The sequence below is a fragment of the Podarcis filfolensis genome (assembly GCF_964270895.1).
Source record: "Podarcis filfolensis genome assembly, chromosome: 3".
Lineage (NCBI taxonomy): Eukaryota > Metazoa > Chordata > Lepidosauria > Squamata > Lacertidae > Podarcis > Podarcis filfolensis.
In genome coordinates, this window is record NC_139606.1 from 43,351,083 (window position 1) to 43,368,717 (window position 17,635).

General features: G+C 40.2%; 1 protein-coding gene and 1 long non-coding RNA gene across 8 annotated transcripts in view; one reads left to right on the top strand and one right to left on the bottom strand.

Moving 5' to 3' along the window:
• Nucleotides 1-16,381, top strand: part of ORC3 (origin recognition complex subunit 3) — a 35,402-nt gene extending 19,021 nt beyond the window's left edge. For 4 of the 7 annotated variants that reach the window (XM_083608335.1, XM_083608338.1, XM_083608333.1 and 1 more), the window contains 9 exons: nucleotides 685-801; nucleotides 3,209-3,288; nucleotides 4,555-4,688; nucleotides 7,321-7,403; nucleotides 8,682-8,779; nucleotides 9,997-10,138; nucleotides 12,659-12,775; nucleotides 14,618-14,691; nucleotides 15,741-16,381. In XM_083608335.1, the coding sequence (XP_083464461.1) occupies nucleotides 685-801; nucleotides 3,209-3,288; nucleotides 4,555-4,688; nucleotides 7,321-7,403; nucleotides 8,682-8,779; nucleotides 9,997-10,138; nucleotides 12,659-12,775; nucleotides 14,618-14,691; nucleotides 15,741-15,846 (951 nt within the window). In that variant the 3' untranslated portion in view covers nucleotides 15,847-16,381. The remainder of the gene's footprint in view (nucleotides 1-684; nucleotides 802-3,208; nucleotides 3,289-4,554; nucleotides 4,689-7,320; nucleotides 7,404-8,681; nucleotides 8,780-9,996; nucleotides 10,139-12,658; nucleotides 12,776-14,617; nucleotides 14,692-15,740) is intronic. The other 3 variants (XM_083608336.1, XM_083608334.1, XM_083608339.1) reach the window with 1 other exon arrangement.
• LOC310760273 lies at nucleotides 13,634-14,611 on the bottom strand. The gene is made up of 2 exons (XR_014546880.1): nucleotides 14,113-14,611; nucleotides 13,634-13,775 (listed from the first exon to the last, which is right to left on the bottom strand). It is a non-coding gene; the product is annotated as an uncharacterized lncRNA (long non-coding RNA).
• Nucleotides 16,382-17,635: the final 1,254 nt, after the last annotated feature.

Below are 17,635 nucleotides of genomic sequence, written 5' to 3' on the forward strand. Positions count from 1 at the left end.
ATAAGCTAGCTAGCACGTATGAATACTCCATTTGCGGAATATAAATAACAGTTCTTTCTACTTTGTGTGTCTCTTCTTCATAGGTATTAAAGCAGCCTTTTCCTGATTTGTCACTACAGAATCATTATTTTGAATTAATTTGGTATTGAATACACAAAATATTTGTGATGGTGGTCCATATGAAAGATGTTTCAGCCAGCTTTCTCCCCCAACCCTTTCTGTGCAACAAGTTAATTTTTATAAACCATTATCAGAGTAAAAAGGCATGCATCAGAAGTAAAAACAGTTTGTAAGGTGGGGGTTTTGAGGTTTGTTTGTTTTTTAGTAGATTGAAAATGCTAGGCTGAGTCTGTGTTTAAATGTAGATGATGGCCTTTTCTTTTCAGGCTTAGGGAACAAACTTTATCTTAGTTTGATCCAATCAGCAATAGGGTGGGTGGACATTTTCAAGATTATTTTCTTGAGGACAAGAAACTTTTTTTTAAAAAAAACCCTGATTATTGGCATTCCAGCACAACTCCTAAGACTGTAACCCTATACACACTTACCTGGGAGTAAATTTCATTGAACTTTGAGTAGACATGTATCAAATTGTGCTGTAACTTGTACAGTTGTACTACAGGCTCCCAGTTGCTTGCTGTAGCAAGTGGTAGGCTAATCAGACATTTTCCTTTATCGATTTAGGAAACAACACAAGAATTGCTGCAAGACCTACATACTTACCATGAAAATTATTTTCCAATTCTGTGTTGTCTTCATGCTTTCACATCTTCTCTTCCCAAGTATCCATTAGGCAAACAAGTATGTACAAATCTTTTCTGCTTCATGTTTTCACATCTTGAGGAGTTTGAATTCGTTTTGCAGTCCTGCTGCTTCACTATCTCTGCAATAGAGCCCAAGCACTATTGAGTTCATTGTTCTTTCTTTTTACTGTTAGTATCACCCAGTATCCGTGCATGTACATCCATCTCAGTGTCTTCTTGACTCTGAAGCAAACACTTAGGTTTTTTAGGCCTAGTTATATTGGGTTGCATCTTAACCTGCTGGCCACAAATGGAAAGGCTCCAGCTGTACCTGCAGAGAGTCCTCTGTGAACTGGATACTTATATGGTGGGAGGAAGAGGTGACTTCTGCTTATCTTTTTCCTACCTCCTGCCCCCCAGAGCTACCTTCTAAACTGTTCAAGATGATCTCCCAAGTGTCTCAAGCAGATTTTCAGAGAGGGGAGATTTAGCAAAAATCACCACCCATGCAGGAAAGCATTCAGTTCATGGAGTTCTGTTCTGAGTAACTCTGGAGGATCAAAGATTTGGAGCCATCTTAATTGCTTTGGCATCCTTCTGGAAGTCAGTACAGTACTTGAAGGAGCATCTCCACCCCCATTGTTCTGCCTGGACATTGAGGTCCAGCGCCGAGGGCCTTCTGGCAGTTCCCTCGCTGCGAGAAGCCAAATTACAGGGAACCAGGCAGAGAGCCTTCTCAGTAGTGGCACCTGTCCTGTGGAACGCCCTCCCACCAGATGTCAAAGAGAAAAACAACTACCAGACTGTTAGAAGACATCTGGAGGCAGCCCTGTGTACGGAAGCTTTTAATGTTTAGCAGACTATTGTATTTTAATATTTTGTTGGAAGCTGCCCAGAATGGCTAGGGAAACCCAGCCAGATGGGCGGGGTATAAATAAATTATTATTATTATTATTATTATTATTATTATTACTGCACTCTAGTTAAAGGGCTAGGAAATAATAAAAGATACCGTATTTTTTGCTCTATAACTCACTTTTTCCCTCCTAAAAAGTAAGGGGAAATGTGTGTGCGTCCTATGGAGCGCATGCAGGCTGTGCAGCTATCCCAGAAGCCAGAACAGCAAGAGGGATTGCTGCTTTCACTGCACAGTGATCCCTCTTGCTGTTCTGGCTTCTGAGATTCAGACTATTTTTTTTCTTGTTTTCCTCCTCCAAAAACTAGGTGCGTCTTATAGAGTGAAAAATCTAGTAAATGGTATTTAGAATTTCAGTAATGGGTCGTGGAGTGTGTTCCATAATGTAATCATTATGGAATCAGAATATTTTATTTATCAGAATATATCAATCAGAATATTTTTCTTCTTGTTTTCCTCCTCCAAAAACTAGGTGCATCTTGTGGTCTGGTGTGTCTTATAGAGCAAAAAATACGGTACATTTCCCAAGGGACAGTTAAAGTAGCTTAAGTCTGTAGTGTAGATTTATGCATATCCCATATCACACAAGTGTCCTGTTTGGGGCAGGACACCCTAGATTTACAGAAGCCACTTGGCTTCTGGTGCCAGTCCCGAAGTCCCATTTTGGTTCTCACCACCGTTGCTGCCACAGCCACCAGTGTACTTCTGGAAGCCAGTGCCACACTCGCCTGGGAACCAAAAGAGTGCCAAACCAAAAGACGCAAGTTTGTTGGTGCTGCATTCTCCTATTCCTCCGGCACTGCTTCCGGAAGTTTGTGTGTGTGTGTGTGGCAGTGGGCAGTGGTGGGTAAAGGGCTGCTGTTGGCAAGATGCGGCGAGGAGGCAGTGTGTAAGTGCGGTGGGATGATGTGGAGGGGGAAGCAGCAGTGGTGCACACAGGCAGGCAGGGGCGGAATGGTGCAGGGGGTGGGGGGGAGGCCAGCAGAATGGGAGGTCATGTCCTAATTTGCACTCCCAGGATTTTTGAGGGTATGATATTCATCATTTTCCTTTTCCTTACCATCATTTTCAACTGAATTGGTTTTCTTTGTAATCTGGGTCTTGGGCTACAAACACTCTCCCTTCCAGTGGTGGAGCTTCATGCTCCGGCACTGGGGGGCAGAGAGTAGGCGGGGGCGGGGCTGACACGCGTCCTGGGGCGTGGCGCGCAGCCCACAGGGGCGTGACGCACATTCTGGGGGCGTGGCGCTCTGCCTGAGGGGGCGGGGCGGCCAGCGCAGGCGGGGGGCAGCCGCGATGACACGCTGCCAGGATCGCGCTGCCAGGGGTGGTGCGTTCCCCCCGCACACCTCTTCCTCCGCCAGTGCCCCCTACCCCATTTTAAAGATCTGAATGGTGTTGAGTCATCCACATTTGAGGTCAGTGAGTCCTGAGGACTTCCAGCTTTTCATGAAAACAGTGACAACTTAGCCCTTTGTGTTTTAGATTTTTTTAAAATGCTAAATTTAGTCTATTCCATGCTTGTAAAACGTTCTCTTCTATTTAACAGATCAGAGAGTTATATTGCACATGTTTGGAAAAGAAAGTGTGGGAAACAGAAGAATATGAGTCAGCTATTCAGCTGGTGAGGTAGCCTTCTTTCCATTTTCTTCTTGTGTTTTAGATATTTTAAATGCCTCCATCTGCTATTCAAGAAGAACTCAAGAATGTTGCCAAACAGGAAGCTTTTTTGTAACTGACCGCATTGTTTCTCTTTGATAAAGTGGATGTTTTTAATTTACATTTCTATCCTTTATAGTGGGGTTGCCAGCAGGGATACAGAGCCAAACTCTAATTTTTCATTCATGCTTAGTAACGCTGTGAGGAAAACCATTGAGCTCTTAGTTCTGTTCACTGTATCCTATTACATTTCATCCCCACCCGTTTTCTCCAAGGATTTTGGGACAACAAACATGGCTCCCTCCCCCATTTTATTATGTGAACAAGCCAGTGAAGCAAGTAAAAATGAGTAATTGGATTAAGATACTGAGATTTTGAACCTAGAACTTCCTGTTTCAAGCCTGACACTCTATTCTCACTACATCACTCTGGCTGTCATTGGTGTGTGCATATGTATATACGTACTTTCAGCTATAGATGTGAGGATTTTGAGGGTATGGTTTTGATTTAGAAGTTTTTGCTGTGAGCCTTCCCATCAGGGCTCTTATTGCATCTAGCTATCCCTGGTGACATTTCTGTGTAATTTCCCATCTTCACAATGTTCTTACAGTAGCCCTGAATGCGCTGTGTTGAAATATCTTGAGTTTGAATGAAAGGATTTTTACTAATGGAGAAGATTCAGAATAAAACTATTTGAGATTTGTAGATTATAAAGAGTGGAATCCAGATTAAGTTAATTGAATGTAGTTACCTTTGAAATCACTAGGAATTAAGTAATGGCTAAGTTAAGCGTATCTGTGAGCTGTTAGAGTTGCATCATATATAGTGCACAGTTTTGTAACTAGCCAAGTAGGGAATAGTGGGTTATAGCCAATGCTCAACAAATGACATTCCACTCTCACAACAGGATGTTCCTTTTCTCTCCTCTCCCTGTGGCCCCCAAAATCTGCACCCTCTGGAACAGATTTTGAGGCTCCACAGGAGAGGAAGAAGGAATTCTATTGCACAAGCAAATGGAACAGCAGCATTGAATACAACCCAGATACTTAAATGGTTTTAGCTTTGTTTCTTAATAGTCCACATTCTTAAACAATAAAACTGGTAGCTTGAAAACCATTATGAGTTTTCCATTCTTTTGCAAAAATGCTAGACAAAAGGCCAGGCATTCTGCTAAATGCTTCAAGCAGTTTACTGTGTCTATAATAAGTTACGAACATTGTTGGGCTGTTTTTTCAGGATGATGGCCAAGGATGAGTTGGTGGTGATTCTTGAAAAATGTGTGGAGATTATTACTTCCTCTCCTTCAGAACATCTTAAAATCCCTTCAGAGAAACTGAAGCAGTACCTGGACCAATTTAGGAATCTTGAAGGTATTTTGTATCAGTTTGTGTTAGAAATTTAAAGTCCATTCCCAGCATCAGTCACCATTCTCACTGAAAACTTGGAAAATAGCTTCAGTATACTGGGCACCGTTATAAGAAGAAACTATTGGCAGACAAAAGAATTATTGAAATGTTTGTCACAGTTACAGCAGCCGAGGAAAGTAGATAGTCATGAAGTCTGTAGGCTTCCCGACTTGTCTGAAATAAGTCAGCAGCAGGCCTGTTTAATTTTAGAAAATGAATTCCTGAAGTAGTAATGCAAATAAGAAAGTGGCTGTGGGTTTTTTTTGTGTACAGCTAACATGCAGACCTGCAGCAGCAGGTCATTGTCATTGTCCTTTTTCTTCATAGGGGTAGCCTAATTTATTTTACTGTACTACACGATTTCTAGACAGCCTGTGATAATACCACAGACCAGCACTGCTTGTTAAGATAAGGCAGACTGCCATTTGCTGAGCATTACTCCAATTAGATCTGCCCTTAGCGTACACAGCTTAAACTAAATAGGAGAAATGTTAGTTTTCAGGCCTTGCACTGCCCCTGCATTTGGCCACCTACTCCATAACTGTTGCTGAATAAAAAAATGAATCCGGTGTTTACGAAGCAGTGGTTTCATTTATGAGGTTTTTGACCTATGCCCATTTACAAAGGTTTTGCTTGTCTGCCTACCCACATTGATAACCAGAGTAACAAAAATGGCCAAATACAGGCTTATTTTTGGATTTCTGGCCCATTCCTTAGCAAAAGATTTTATACATTTCTTAAATGATACAACTTGAATAAAGAGAACTTTAACTTCAGTAATGTTTACTCTAACTGTCCAGTGTAGGTTGTAGCCAACCCACTCTTAATACTTTAAGAGGACACCTTGAAATCAATGAAGTTAGGTTACTTCTGTTCATGGTTTTCAGTGGGCCTCCTTGGAATATGACTTAGTTGGAGTCAGCACACCACAATTCAGCTGCTGACTGAATCAGTTCACCTCAGTATCCTCAAATTGTTTATAGCTCTTCTTTAAATGAGAGTTGTGTGGTGAAGTGGTTAGTGTCAGATTAGGACTTGGGAGACCTGGGTTCAAATTTTCACCCAGCCGTGAAGCTCACAAAGACCTTGGTCCAGTCACTCTTTCTCAGCCTAAACTACCTCACAAGTTTGAGGGATAACTATGTATGCCACAGAGTTCCTCAGAGGAAAGGCAAGATACAAATAGGGGCTAGCAAGACTGCTTAAAATTAGCAGTCTGCAGATGTTATTAAAATGTATTATTCTTGGAAGCATTATTTGCTGTTTTCGATGTTCTGAAAAAAGACCCCAGATATTTAATACGCTGCATTTGGAAGAAATACAATAACCTTTGGCTTCATTGTGAACAAATTTCTTTCTGATGCTGATCAGTTCAACACATGTTGCTTATAAAACCTCAAACTACGTACAAGACAGAAATATAAATGCTAGATCAGAAAGTGAATGAGAGCATTTCTTTCTGACTCTGAGAGAAATGTAGGGGAATTGTGCAAGGCACTAATTACAAGGCAAGCGTGAGGGTCCCAAACTCACTCTTTCCTCATTATGCTAACTTGGGGGAGAGAATCAGCAGTTCAAAAGGTGTGAGTAACCCTTCCTTTGCCTGCAAATTCACCCATCGTTTTCCACTCTGCCAACTTGAAGTCCAGAAAACAGAGGGGGAGTGTGCAAATCAACCAGTAACTCTTTTCCACCTGTAAGCTCATCAAAGGGAAATACATAAACAGAGGCGAGGATTATTTTGATTTGTAAGAAATAGAAGTTTTGTGCGAAGACTACATGTATTAGGCAATTGGCAAACATGAGCTTTAAATCTGTTAAAGAGCTTAATGCTGAAACCTCATAATCAAGGGCTCAATAGATGTGAGAATAGAATTGCAAATATAGGAATATGTGAAGATTTTGAGGAGAACCATCTTATGCGTGCCGTCAATAGGAATAGGTGGAAATTATCCAAATATGAATCAGAAAGCTGTAGTTGAGCTTTGTGCTTTATTTTTGTGTACTTTTAATTCCGTAAATCTTTGGTGCTTGAGGCAGTAGAAAATAAGCCTCTTTTCTTTCTAAATATTTTACATAGGGGCAGTGGAGCGGAGTGAGATTCAAAACGTTGTATCCAGCTAAGTTATACTAAGAGTAGACCCACTGAGATTAGTGTAGCCAAATCAGTTGCAGCCATTAATATCAGTGGGTCTACTCTGCAGATGACTTAATTGAATACAGCTCCTAAAAGTATATATGTGTGTGTTTAACAGTAAACGAAAGCTCTGGAAGGCAGTGGAACAGAGCAGTTTAGTTTCCACGAATGTGCCCAATAAGATTTAATATGGGATTAAGTGGTGCACAGGGATTTCAGTCTTGATGCATCTTATCTCTTATTCTTCTTTGAATAGGAAGTTCTTAAGCTGTCCTGTTTGAATGCAGGAAATTGATGGGGGCAGGGAGAGAAGGGGATTGCAAATTTCTCAAAAACATATTCTCATCTGTTTTCCACTTAACTGTTTGCACCTTTCTCTTCCTTCCATGGACAGGCAGTAGCAGTTCACATAACCCACACAGTTTTCTGACTGACTGACCCCTGTTCTTATTCTGATAGCAGAAGCGAATGGTGGTCAAGAGGAGCCCATCTCCTCACTACAAGAACTTCAGAAGAAGACAGATCTTTATCACCTGCAAAAGGTCAGACTACCTAGGAATGAAAATATTATTAGCTAGACTGATGGCCGTATTTTAAGCACCTTTGGAATACAAACCAGATAAAGAGAGCAGTTTCAGCTTCAACACAAAGAGAGCAGTTTCAGCTTCTTGAAATTCTGACACAGTCCAATGTAGCGAAGGGACAGGGTGCTCCCCAACCCAGTGTTTTCCTTCTTGGTCTGTTCTTTACCATGTCCATTCTTGTCAAAATATACTGAATTCTCTGAACACCCAGATGTTACAACTTGTGCAGAAGTGGATGATAATATGATTTGATTAATCCCGAGAGCAGGAGTTGGGTTTTGCTTGGCACAAATGTTTTACTCTCCCTTGTGCAAAGTATCACAGGGTGCGGGTACTAATTGAATTTTGCATTATTGGTAAGTTTTAATCTCAAGGTGCTCCAGGGCTCGGGTTTTTTTCTTCAAAAGTGAATAATCTGAAGTTATACCAGTAAGAGGCAGCAACTTATGGCTCTTCCTTCACATCATAGCAATAGCTGACCTTGGGCCAGTCACTACTTCTCAGCCCAATCAACTTTGCAGATTAGTTGTAAGGACATAGTAGCATGGAACCATGTGCTGAGTTCCTTGGATGAAAGGTATAATTCAAAGGAAATACCTAGTCAGAGAGAGGCCCATCAACATAAACAATCTCCATTGTTCAAGCATGTGGTAATACATATTCATTGGGAAGGAAGGAATTGATGGAAAAAATCTTGCTACAAAGATGTAGCAGTCACATAAGCACTGGCAGTAACCTCAGATCCTGAGTAATTGGGGATCTGCCATGGAGAGCTAGCCCTTTGGCTCAGCTTGATTGGTCAATCTAGCTGCAAATCAGGGTTGAAGTGTAAAGCAGATTTTAAGAAAACCCAAGAGTTTCACTTACTTGCTTGCTTGGATTAGTATATTATTCTTGCTCTTTGCTGTAATAGAATCGCAACTGATGAATTTTAGAAGGAAAGAATTACCTGGAATTTCTGTATCAGGTGGTCATGAATTTGTGGAAACTGTTAGTTCTAGTCCAGTAAAATTTCACTTACATGATAGTTGTTAATACTTGTAAAAGTGCAACTGTACTAGTTAAGGAACACAATACTATTTTGTCATCAAGCTAATCCTCTTTATTATTTATCACTGAAATCCACAATAATAAGCTTTTTCTTTTTCATTTAAAAAAATCTAATAACCTCATTAGCATTGCCAAGTGATTTACTCAATATAATTACTTGGAAATTCCTCTTTTGTTTTGCTTTAGACCCTGCTGGAGATGAAGGAATCAAGAAAGCTTAAGAAACTAACAAAATTTGAAATGCTTCGTTTTGAAGTGGTTGACTTTGTAGATGGCCTTGTAAGGTTAGCTTTGCTTTCTTTCTGACTTGGTTGTACAACTTTGCGTAACAAATTTAGTTCAACAGTAGACAAAGGCGCAGTTCAGCTGTGATGAACCATGGTTTGTTCAACCAAGACAAATGTGCACACCTTCCTTCCTCTCATTCCCTCATCCCTGTGCAATAGGAGGGGAGGGAGGTGCACACACAAAGTTCATTCCCAATCCAACAAATCTGAACTAAACCCAGATTGGAAATGATAAAATTGGGTAAAAAGTATCTGCAGAAAACCACTCTGTTTCATGCCAATACATTGTGTTCTTAACTTGAACTTGAAATTGGCCCAACATTGCATCAGGAACAAAGAATGTTGTCAACTAAATAGCAGTCTGGCAGGATGGAGGGTCAAGGGCAAAAGGAGGGAGTAGCACATGATGATAACTGATGGGTGTCATAATAAGACAGCTGTGGAGTGCAGTAGCATTAACTATGGGGGTTGTGGCTGAATAGTTTATAAACATGGCTTATTCAATAAATCAGGGTTTTTATTTGCTTTGGATGTTTTTCAGTTTCACTTTGGTTCATGGAAATTCAACTAAGATTGAAATACAGCTTTAATAAGGAAATCACCTACAAAATGTTGTGTTAAGTAGCTCTCTCAAAAGGAAAGATTGAAATACAGAAGAAAAAGAAAACAGGCAGAGAAGTTGTTAAGTAACGTGTCACTACAGACTAGGAGACTTTTCATCCTCCTATATTTGATAGGGCACACATTAGCAAACTGATATTGGACCCAAGTCGTGTTTTTTAAAAGCTACTGAGGTGCGTTTTACAACTGCTGCAAATATGTAGAGGAGTTAAATCTGCACAGATCACATTTTGGAGGAATCTGAAAATGGGACAAAATGTGGTAAATGTTGTTGGTAACAATTGATGGCTTTAGTAGTCCTTCAATTGCTGGTCATTTCCATAAAGTGAGATTGCCAGTGGTGTGTGCAGATTGTTTGTAACAACTTGCGAGAGAGAAAGAGTCAGAACTTTTCATTGCCAAAATTACAATGAAAAGCCCCCAATAATTTCTGTTTATGGCATCTAGCCATTTGTCTACATAGTATCAGAGTTCATTGCAAAATGTATATGCTTGTTGGTTGATGAGCACTGTGATCGTAGTAGGAATTAAGAAAAAAATCCATGTGTAATACTAGTCTCTCTCCTGCCCTTTATTCATTGGTGGTTTTTCAGAAATTACCTTGCGCCTGCAGAGATGCAGACATTGCATGAGGTGATGTATTTCAGCGCAGCTAATACCCTCCGTGAACATTTGAATGCTGCCCCACGTGTTGCTCTTCACACTGCTCTCAACAATCCATATTTCTACCTGAAGGTAAGAAATGGGCGGCTAAGCAATGTGCCCACACCCTCCTTGTACTTGGCGATCCCTAACTATGTTTAATGCTGTCCTCCCCGGCTTCCCTCATTGGGTTCAACATGATGAGCCCCCACAGCATCTTATTGCTTGAAATGTTGCTAAATGGTATTTAGAATCTCAGTTATGGGTCGTGGAGTGTGTTCCATAATGTAATCATTTGAAAATTGTGGCACTGTGTTTGGATCATGCAAAACGATCACAAGGTGGCTGTTCTTAAATACTTGTGAATCATTTTTTTGACTTTGTGACTTGAGTAATCCTGTCCCATGATCACTCCCATGGCTTTTATTTAATAAAAACCTAGATTTTGTAAGATCCATAGACAAGCCTGTCACAAGATTTTTCTCTTAACCTCCTGAGATACTGAAAATGGTAAAAGTATACAAGATATTTAACTACCTGCTAAAATATCCGTTCCCTGTAGCCTGTTGTTATTGAATTTTTCAACGACAGATCTTCCACTGAAGCACTTTTGATCAGTTCCTTAATAAAAGTATCCACATGCTGACAAAGAAAAAGGAGGAGACTTTAGCAGGCAGATAGCATTTCCTTTTTTTAAGATATATTATAAAAATCAACCTATTTTTATTTGCTGCATTGAGTTAAGTCGTGGAATATAAATTGACAAGAGCCAGGTTGGGAAAAGAATGTAAATTGTGTATGTGCCTGTTTTATTTATTTGATCTTATCAGTTATCTGATTTTATGCAGTGTTACACAGTTTAGATGGGAAAAACAAGCTTAATTCAAGTTCCAATATATTTGATAAAAAGCCAAGTCTTTGGCCTGGCATATCTGATTAATTTCTTATGCGCTTTGGGCAACTGTTTCGGGTATCTATGAGTAGTAATCTCTGTTATTCCAGTGCACTACTAGTATTTAATTGTGTTGTGACAGAAAGAAATAGCTTTTCATAGTATGAATTCAGTACATTCTGTTCTTTCATGAATTATAAAACTAGGATAAAAAATTATCTTGATAAATATAACTATAAAAGATGTAGGCTGTATAAAATCTAGACATTACTGATTACATAGATACTATTTCTCCTGGTAATATTATGTACCAGTCCTTGAAGAATGTTAGGATCATGTTTATGCTAATCTCTCCATCTTTCCACAAGTGTGGCTAAAGCATCAACTGGGCAAATCCCCAGCTTTACCCACCACAGTGAACCTGCATTACCCCTTTAAGGGGCTATCAACCAAAAATGACTCGCCTCACCTCACCTTTCATTCTAGGTCTAAATTCACAGTCAAAATTTTTCCTCCTGGAGTGCAAGAGGACAGTGTCATAAGTAATGTCTACAGCAGGACCTTGTCTTGAGGATTAATGGGGCTGCAGAATGTTGCTTGTATTAGATTAGCCTTATTTTAGGGTTTTGTTTTTTTACAGTCAAGTAGTACATACATTTTATGGCATTAAATAAAAGACAACTAATTAAGTAAAAACAAGAATGCTTGGAGATGATTTCTGCACATTTTTATCATCGCATTGATTCTGTAAGAGGCACAGCAATATGTGGAATTTCCCACGGTTTCCTCCCAGGTTGGAATGCTGCTAGAGGCCAAACTAGATGTCTTGTCCAGTTCGTCTGCCTCCCTCCTCCCTAGCCTTCGTGCATAGCGTTGCCATACCTAGCCCTTCTCTGACCATCCCGGGTGTTCCTCCTTTAATCTTTTGTCAGGCTGTTCTAGGTCTTTAAGTTCATTATCTGCCCTTCACCAAAATGTCTCAGGGCATCTTACAAAACAGAAGAAGAACAATGGTATAAGTCACAAGGTGAAAAAAGGGTTTAAACCATAGACAGTATAAAATGTCATGTCCCTTCTTTGGGGTCTTGCTGTGTGTGCTGTGTCTCATGTCAAGAAGAACAATATACTGCAGCTGTTGGTTGCACTAGACTTTCAAGTAATAGGGCCCTCACTCCCATCTTGCAGCCCTCCTGAATGATCAGGTGGTTTTCAAAACCACTCTGTCAGCTAAGAGAGAAAAGCTTTTTCTTTGTGCTTGGTTCCTCCCTAACCCTCTTCTCTCCCAGCTGACCTTTTCCTAACTGCCTTCTCCTCCTTAGCAACCTTTCCCTAGCACCTGTTGCCATGACTCTTGCCCCTCCCAATAGCTCCATTTTCCTGACTGCTGCTCCCAGGCACAAATGACCCTATTTACTCTTCATCACACTTGCCCCAAGGAAAATCCAGGGCTGAGCTGAGAAAAAAGTGAACTGTGTCAGCTACATACTGCACTTGCAGCTACTATGCCTGGTGTAAGAGCAGAGATGAGTAGATTAATATTTCAGAAGGCTGGATGAAGTTAACAGCTTTCTGAAATAGTGGCATACGTTATGATTGTGATGTCCAGAGGTTGGGAAGTGGCTTAGCATAACGTTTGCTTGGTGGGTCTGGGATGATGGCGTTATTAGCATATAAATGAAATGTACATGCATAACTCTCATTCTCACTATGAATTTTATCAGAATGAATCCTTGAAAACTGATGCAGGATGCATTTCTAATGCGGCTCCCGATATCTGTATAGCATACAAGCTTCATTTGGAGTGTGGCAGATTAATTAACCTTGTTGACTGGTTAGAGGTATGTGAACATGAATCGATTGACTGTTTCTGTGCTTTGCTGAATACTTAATCTGCTGTTTCTTTCTAAGCTTCACTTGTTTTGACAGCTAAATTGCTGCTGTATAACACTGAGAGTCCTCTTTCTTCTTATTTTTCCATGGTCCCAAAATCAGTCCACATAGCCTTCCCAGCTTATACTAGGACCAGAGTTAAATACAGTAGAACCACTTGCATCTTTGGTAGTGCCAAGGGCCCCCAAGGAACAAGCATCCTAGTGTTCCCATCAAGCCTTGCTTTTATTAGTTTCTCTCCTTTTCTCTCCTATTCTCTAAGTGTGAAAGGCGTGCTCTCTTCTGGAAGCTGGGCTGTCACAAAAAGCACCTACACCTTCTTCCCATGGCTTTCTACACAAACCAACAGGGAGAGAAATAGCACCCCTTTTCTTCCCCATAATGGAAAGAAGTAATCCCATTCCCTTGCTTGCAGTTTTTCAGTAAATGGCAGCAGGGTGCTGGTGGTGCATTGTAAAAGCCAACCTGTTTTTCTTCCACTGAGAATGGAAAGCAGCAGCTTCTGTCATGGAAGCAACATTTGAAGGAACCACCTCTCATGCCTCACTACTGATTCTTCAACCCCCAACTAGTGAGGCATGGATTGCACGTTCTGCAAAGTCCAGCTTTCAGGATAGAAGCCTCCTTTCCTTCCTTCCCCCTTCACTGTAGACAAAAGCAGTCCTGATTTTGTTCCCACTTACTGGATTTATTTCAGAAAGTAAGCCATGCCTCGCTGCAAAAGCCCAAGATGGGAGAGAAAGAAGGGGAACTCATTTCTTTCTTGTTTGTCATCTTTGGGGTTTTTGTTTTGTTTTGCAAGAAGCAGTAGTCAGGTGTGGTTGCCCCTTTCTTCAAAAGCCCAAATCACGGAAGCAAAATTGCATCTCATGTCATCCTCCGAGACTGCGGAAAAAGGAAGTGTCTTCTGCTAATCAGGCTTTTGTTGGGTCTTGTTGCTGCTACCTCCTGTGCAATCCCAATGAGAAGGAAAAGAACCCCCTTTTCTCTATGGAAAGGGATGGATTTCCTTCCACTGGGCTTTTGCAGAGGCAGCAGCAATGAACTAGTGTGGAAGAAAACTCCTTAGTGCCATTGTCTCCCCTGTCCATCATGTAGATTAGTTTCTTATTCCCACCAAGCTTTTTCTGGTTTTAATCGTAGACCAAGGCTCAGTTCAGATGCGATAAACAAACCATGGTTTGTTGGACCAAGAAAAAGATGTGTGCACATACTACTTCCCCCCCTTTCTTCATCTTTTGTCTCTCCAGTACATCTGGGGTTTGTTAAATCATCGTCTCATGACAATTGTGGTTTAAGTGATCTCGCCAAAACAGGATATGAAACCAAAATTAAACTGATGTGGAGGTGGCAGTAACAAGGTGTCACATGTACCTTCTGCAAAATTCCAGCATTCCAGGAGAGGTCATTGGCAACACTACAAATGGTCTTTACTAACAAGCTAAACAGAAACTTGTTGGCCACTGGCTGAGACCACCCCTGCCCCCCACCAAAAAGCCATTTGTGCTGATCCTAAGTACTGCAACTCTCCATGCTGTATTCAAAACTGTTTAGGAGGCCCCCAAAGTCTTCAGGAGCTGTTTTTTGGTGAAAATTTGTTGTCTGTAAGTGGAAGTTCTCTTGCTAGTGCAAAGCTATCATTGGATTAAACCCTCAGTTTACAAGGATCTTATTTCTCCTCTGTGCTTTGTTAGCATGTTGATATCAAACTCTTTCAGCGTATATATTAATTTGTGACATTTATTACATTTACAAAAAATGGTATAAATCAATATAGTGTTTCCTCCTAGGCTTTTGCTACAGTTGTAGTTGCTGCAGAAAATCCAAATTCCAGTGTCAAGGACCAGATAGATGATGCTATCCAGTATCCTTTTCTGATTCTCTTCTGATTTAGCACCAGCTAGCAAACCAAAATATTATCTTCTTACAAATAACCTGAACAAATCTAAAAGGGTCTAGCAGAACATTTTGGAGCATTTTTCAATCCACGTTAAAACAGGGCTGATAATTTAGACTGATAAATCTCCCTGTGTAAGTTGTGTGTGCTGTGCCCAGACGCTGTTGTTCTATAAAACATTGTCTATCAACATGCCTGCCTTGTAAAGGCTGTTGATGTTATTTCCAGAGAATAAAGGATGCAATTATTTTACATAACAAGTAACAGTGGATGGTATGCAACAAAGTTTCACTCCGAGTAGACCCATTGAACTAAATTAACTTAAGTCATGTTCATTAATTTCAGTGGGTCTACACTGAGTAAAACATAATTGAATACCACCCAGTATGTTTAAGCTCCATCAAATTTTAGTGAGTCTGGAGTTGGTCCTGTACTGACTAACCTGGGAACAAGCCCCATGAAACTTCTGAGATGACATATATAAGATTGCAGTGAAAAGCTGTGGTTCTTTGCATATGTAATTTGAGATAAGCCCTCGTGGAACAAGAGATTTATTTCTGCATGCAGAGGGTTGTGCTGTAAAACACTTATGACAGAGCTATGTAGTTTAGGACAGACCTTAAGATGTGTTTACGTGACAAGTTAATTTATAACAAGTCATATAACATCAGCATACCCTAGTCTTTAGAAAAAGAAGCCATACCTTGGGTAGAGAATACATTATTCATCCTGATCTTTGAGGCAGATGTCTCAACTACACTAAGTTTGTCCCATGTTATTATATGAGCCATATCATGTGTTAGATGAAGAGTGTACACACAGCTGAAAGACTTGCAGTTGCCCCAAATGTGTGTGTATATGAGTGATCTGTAAGCATGTGAAAGCAGTGCTTCAGTGAACTATGCAGAATACTTATCCTATTAGCAAAAAATATATAGTTCTGTATGTTTAGCCCATCTGTGAATATTCCCTTTGGTAGAGTGAAATGTCTTTTTCCTTGACTGCCACTCCCCAAGTGCTCGTTTCATTAGAGCGGTCTCAGAACTGGAACTCTTGGGATTCATAAAGCCTTCCAAGCAGAAAACTGATCATGTGGCGAGACTGACATGGGGCAGCTGCTAGTATACTTTGTACTCAGAGAAGGAAATGCTCTGTACGCTGTGAACAACTGTGGTAACACTTTCATAATGAAAAGTGCTGTTTTGCCACTGTAACATTGACAAGAACAAGTAGCTTCATGGATTTTGTTTCTTTGCATTAAACAACAAGCTAAATCCATCCATTTTAGAGAGAGAATCCAGTTGATGTTTGTGTTTGAGCATTTTGACATTTTTGTGCCTTTTCTGCAATGTATGTGAAATAAAACCGAACTTATCATCACTGATCTCTATCCTGTCTACAGAAACACTGAAGAAAATATTAATATTGTTCTGAGCTGAGCACATTAATATGACTGTACAGTGCAGACTAGACATGATTGTTGAGGTGGGATGTGAGACTCCCTACTGATGTTTCCTTCCTACTGTGGGGGGCTATGCTCTAAAGTGGTGAGTTAACAAAGCTATTTAGAGAATGGTGATCAGTACCACTGTACTTAAGGTAGCTTCTACAATTTTTTTCTAAATAAAATTTGTTATTTTCTAAGAAAGTGAAAAAATGGTTGCTTATAAGTATGAAGCAAGCTCATCATCAATGGAAGACTGATCAATACTGGCCTGCTTGGTACCAAAGTGTGCCTAATGCATTGTTTCTAAGAGACCAGGAAGATATTGAAGACTTTATGCTTGTTTAATCTCTGACATACTGAATAATCAGTATGGCACTTTGGATAACAGTGTTCGTCATTGTTTTAGCTGATGTTCGAACATTTCTCTTTAATCTTTCCATTTCCCTTGGCATGACACTCAAACAGTTGCAATTTCCTTTTAAAAACAACCACCTTAAAGTGAGGAAAAAATGCAATCAAACCTGAAAGTTAAATTTAGGTTCTTATGGAGCAAACATGAGTGGGGAATTGCAAAACTCTAACCTTCTTGTAGCAGAAGCCTGGCTGAAATTACAATGGGAGGAAAGTACACTAGCAAAATTCAGGCTCAGAATGTTGCAGTGTGGCCATCCAAATGCAATATAACGGAGGCTCCCAGAATGTAAAATTGCTTTGAACAATTTCAGCAGCATCAACAATACTAGAAAAAGAGATTGAAATGAAAGCCAAATGTCTTTCAAGTTAAAATCTGGGATTTTAATCCAGAACCTTAAGAATTTTCAACGTTCACTGCTGCCCCCCAGCTTGAAAAAGCTAATTCTCGGCAGCTGTGATAGCAAAAGCAATGATTACTTCCAAGAAAAAGTAGTTTATACAAAGACTTGGACCATACATAAAAGTTAAAAAGCTATTTACGTGTGGTAGCTATTAGGAGTGTGCACCAGATGTTTTCACAGAAGTGCCTGAAATCTGCAGATAGAGCAGCTCATTCATAGCGAATTAAGCTTTGTAAATTGTAGGCAGATGCATGCAGTAGTTTTGTGCAGCACACCTTTAAAGTATGGTCTAACTTTCATTTTATGCCAGAACTGGACACCTTTTGCAAGTATGATCACCCCTTCTGACTCTACAGAGCCATATAGAATCTTGAGAGTTCCTGATGGCACTGAAACACTGTATTAATGGCAGTTTGACTCAAAAATATGAAAAACCTTCAAATCACACCGATTTGTCTTGAAATATTAGTTCAGAGCTGACCAATCCCCCACTGTGGCTATGAATATGCTTTTTAAAAATTAAGATACAAGTATTGATACAAACTAAGGGTTGTGAGTGGCACTGTGGGTTAAACCACAGAGCCTAGGACTTGCCGATCAGAAGGTCGGCAGTTCGAATCCCTGCGATGGGGTGACCTCCAGTTGCTCG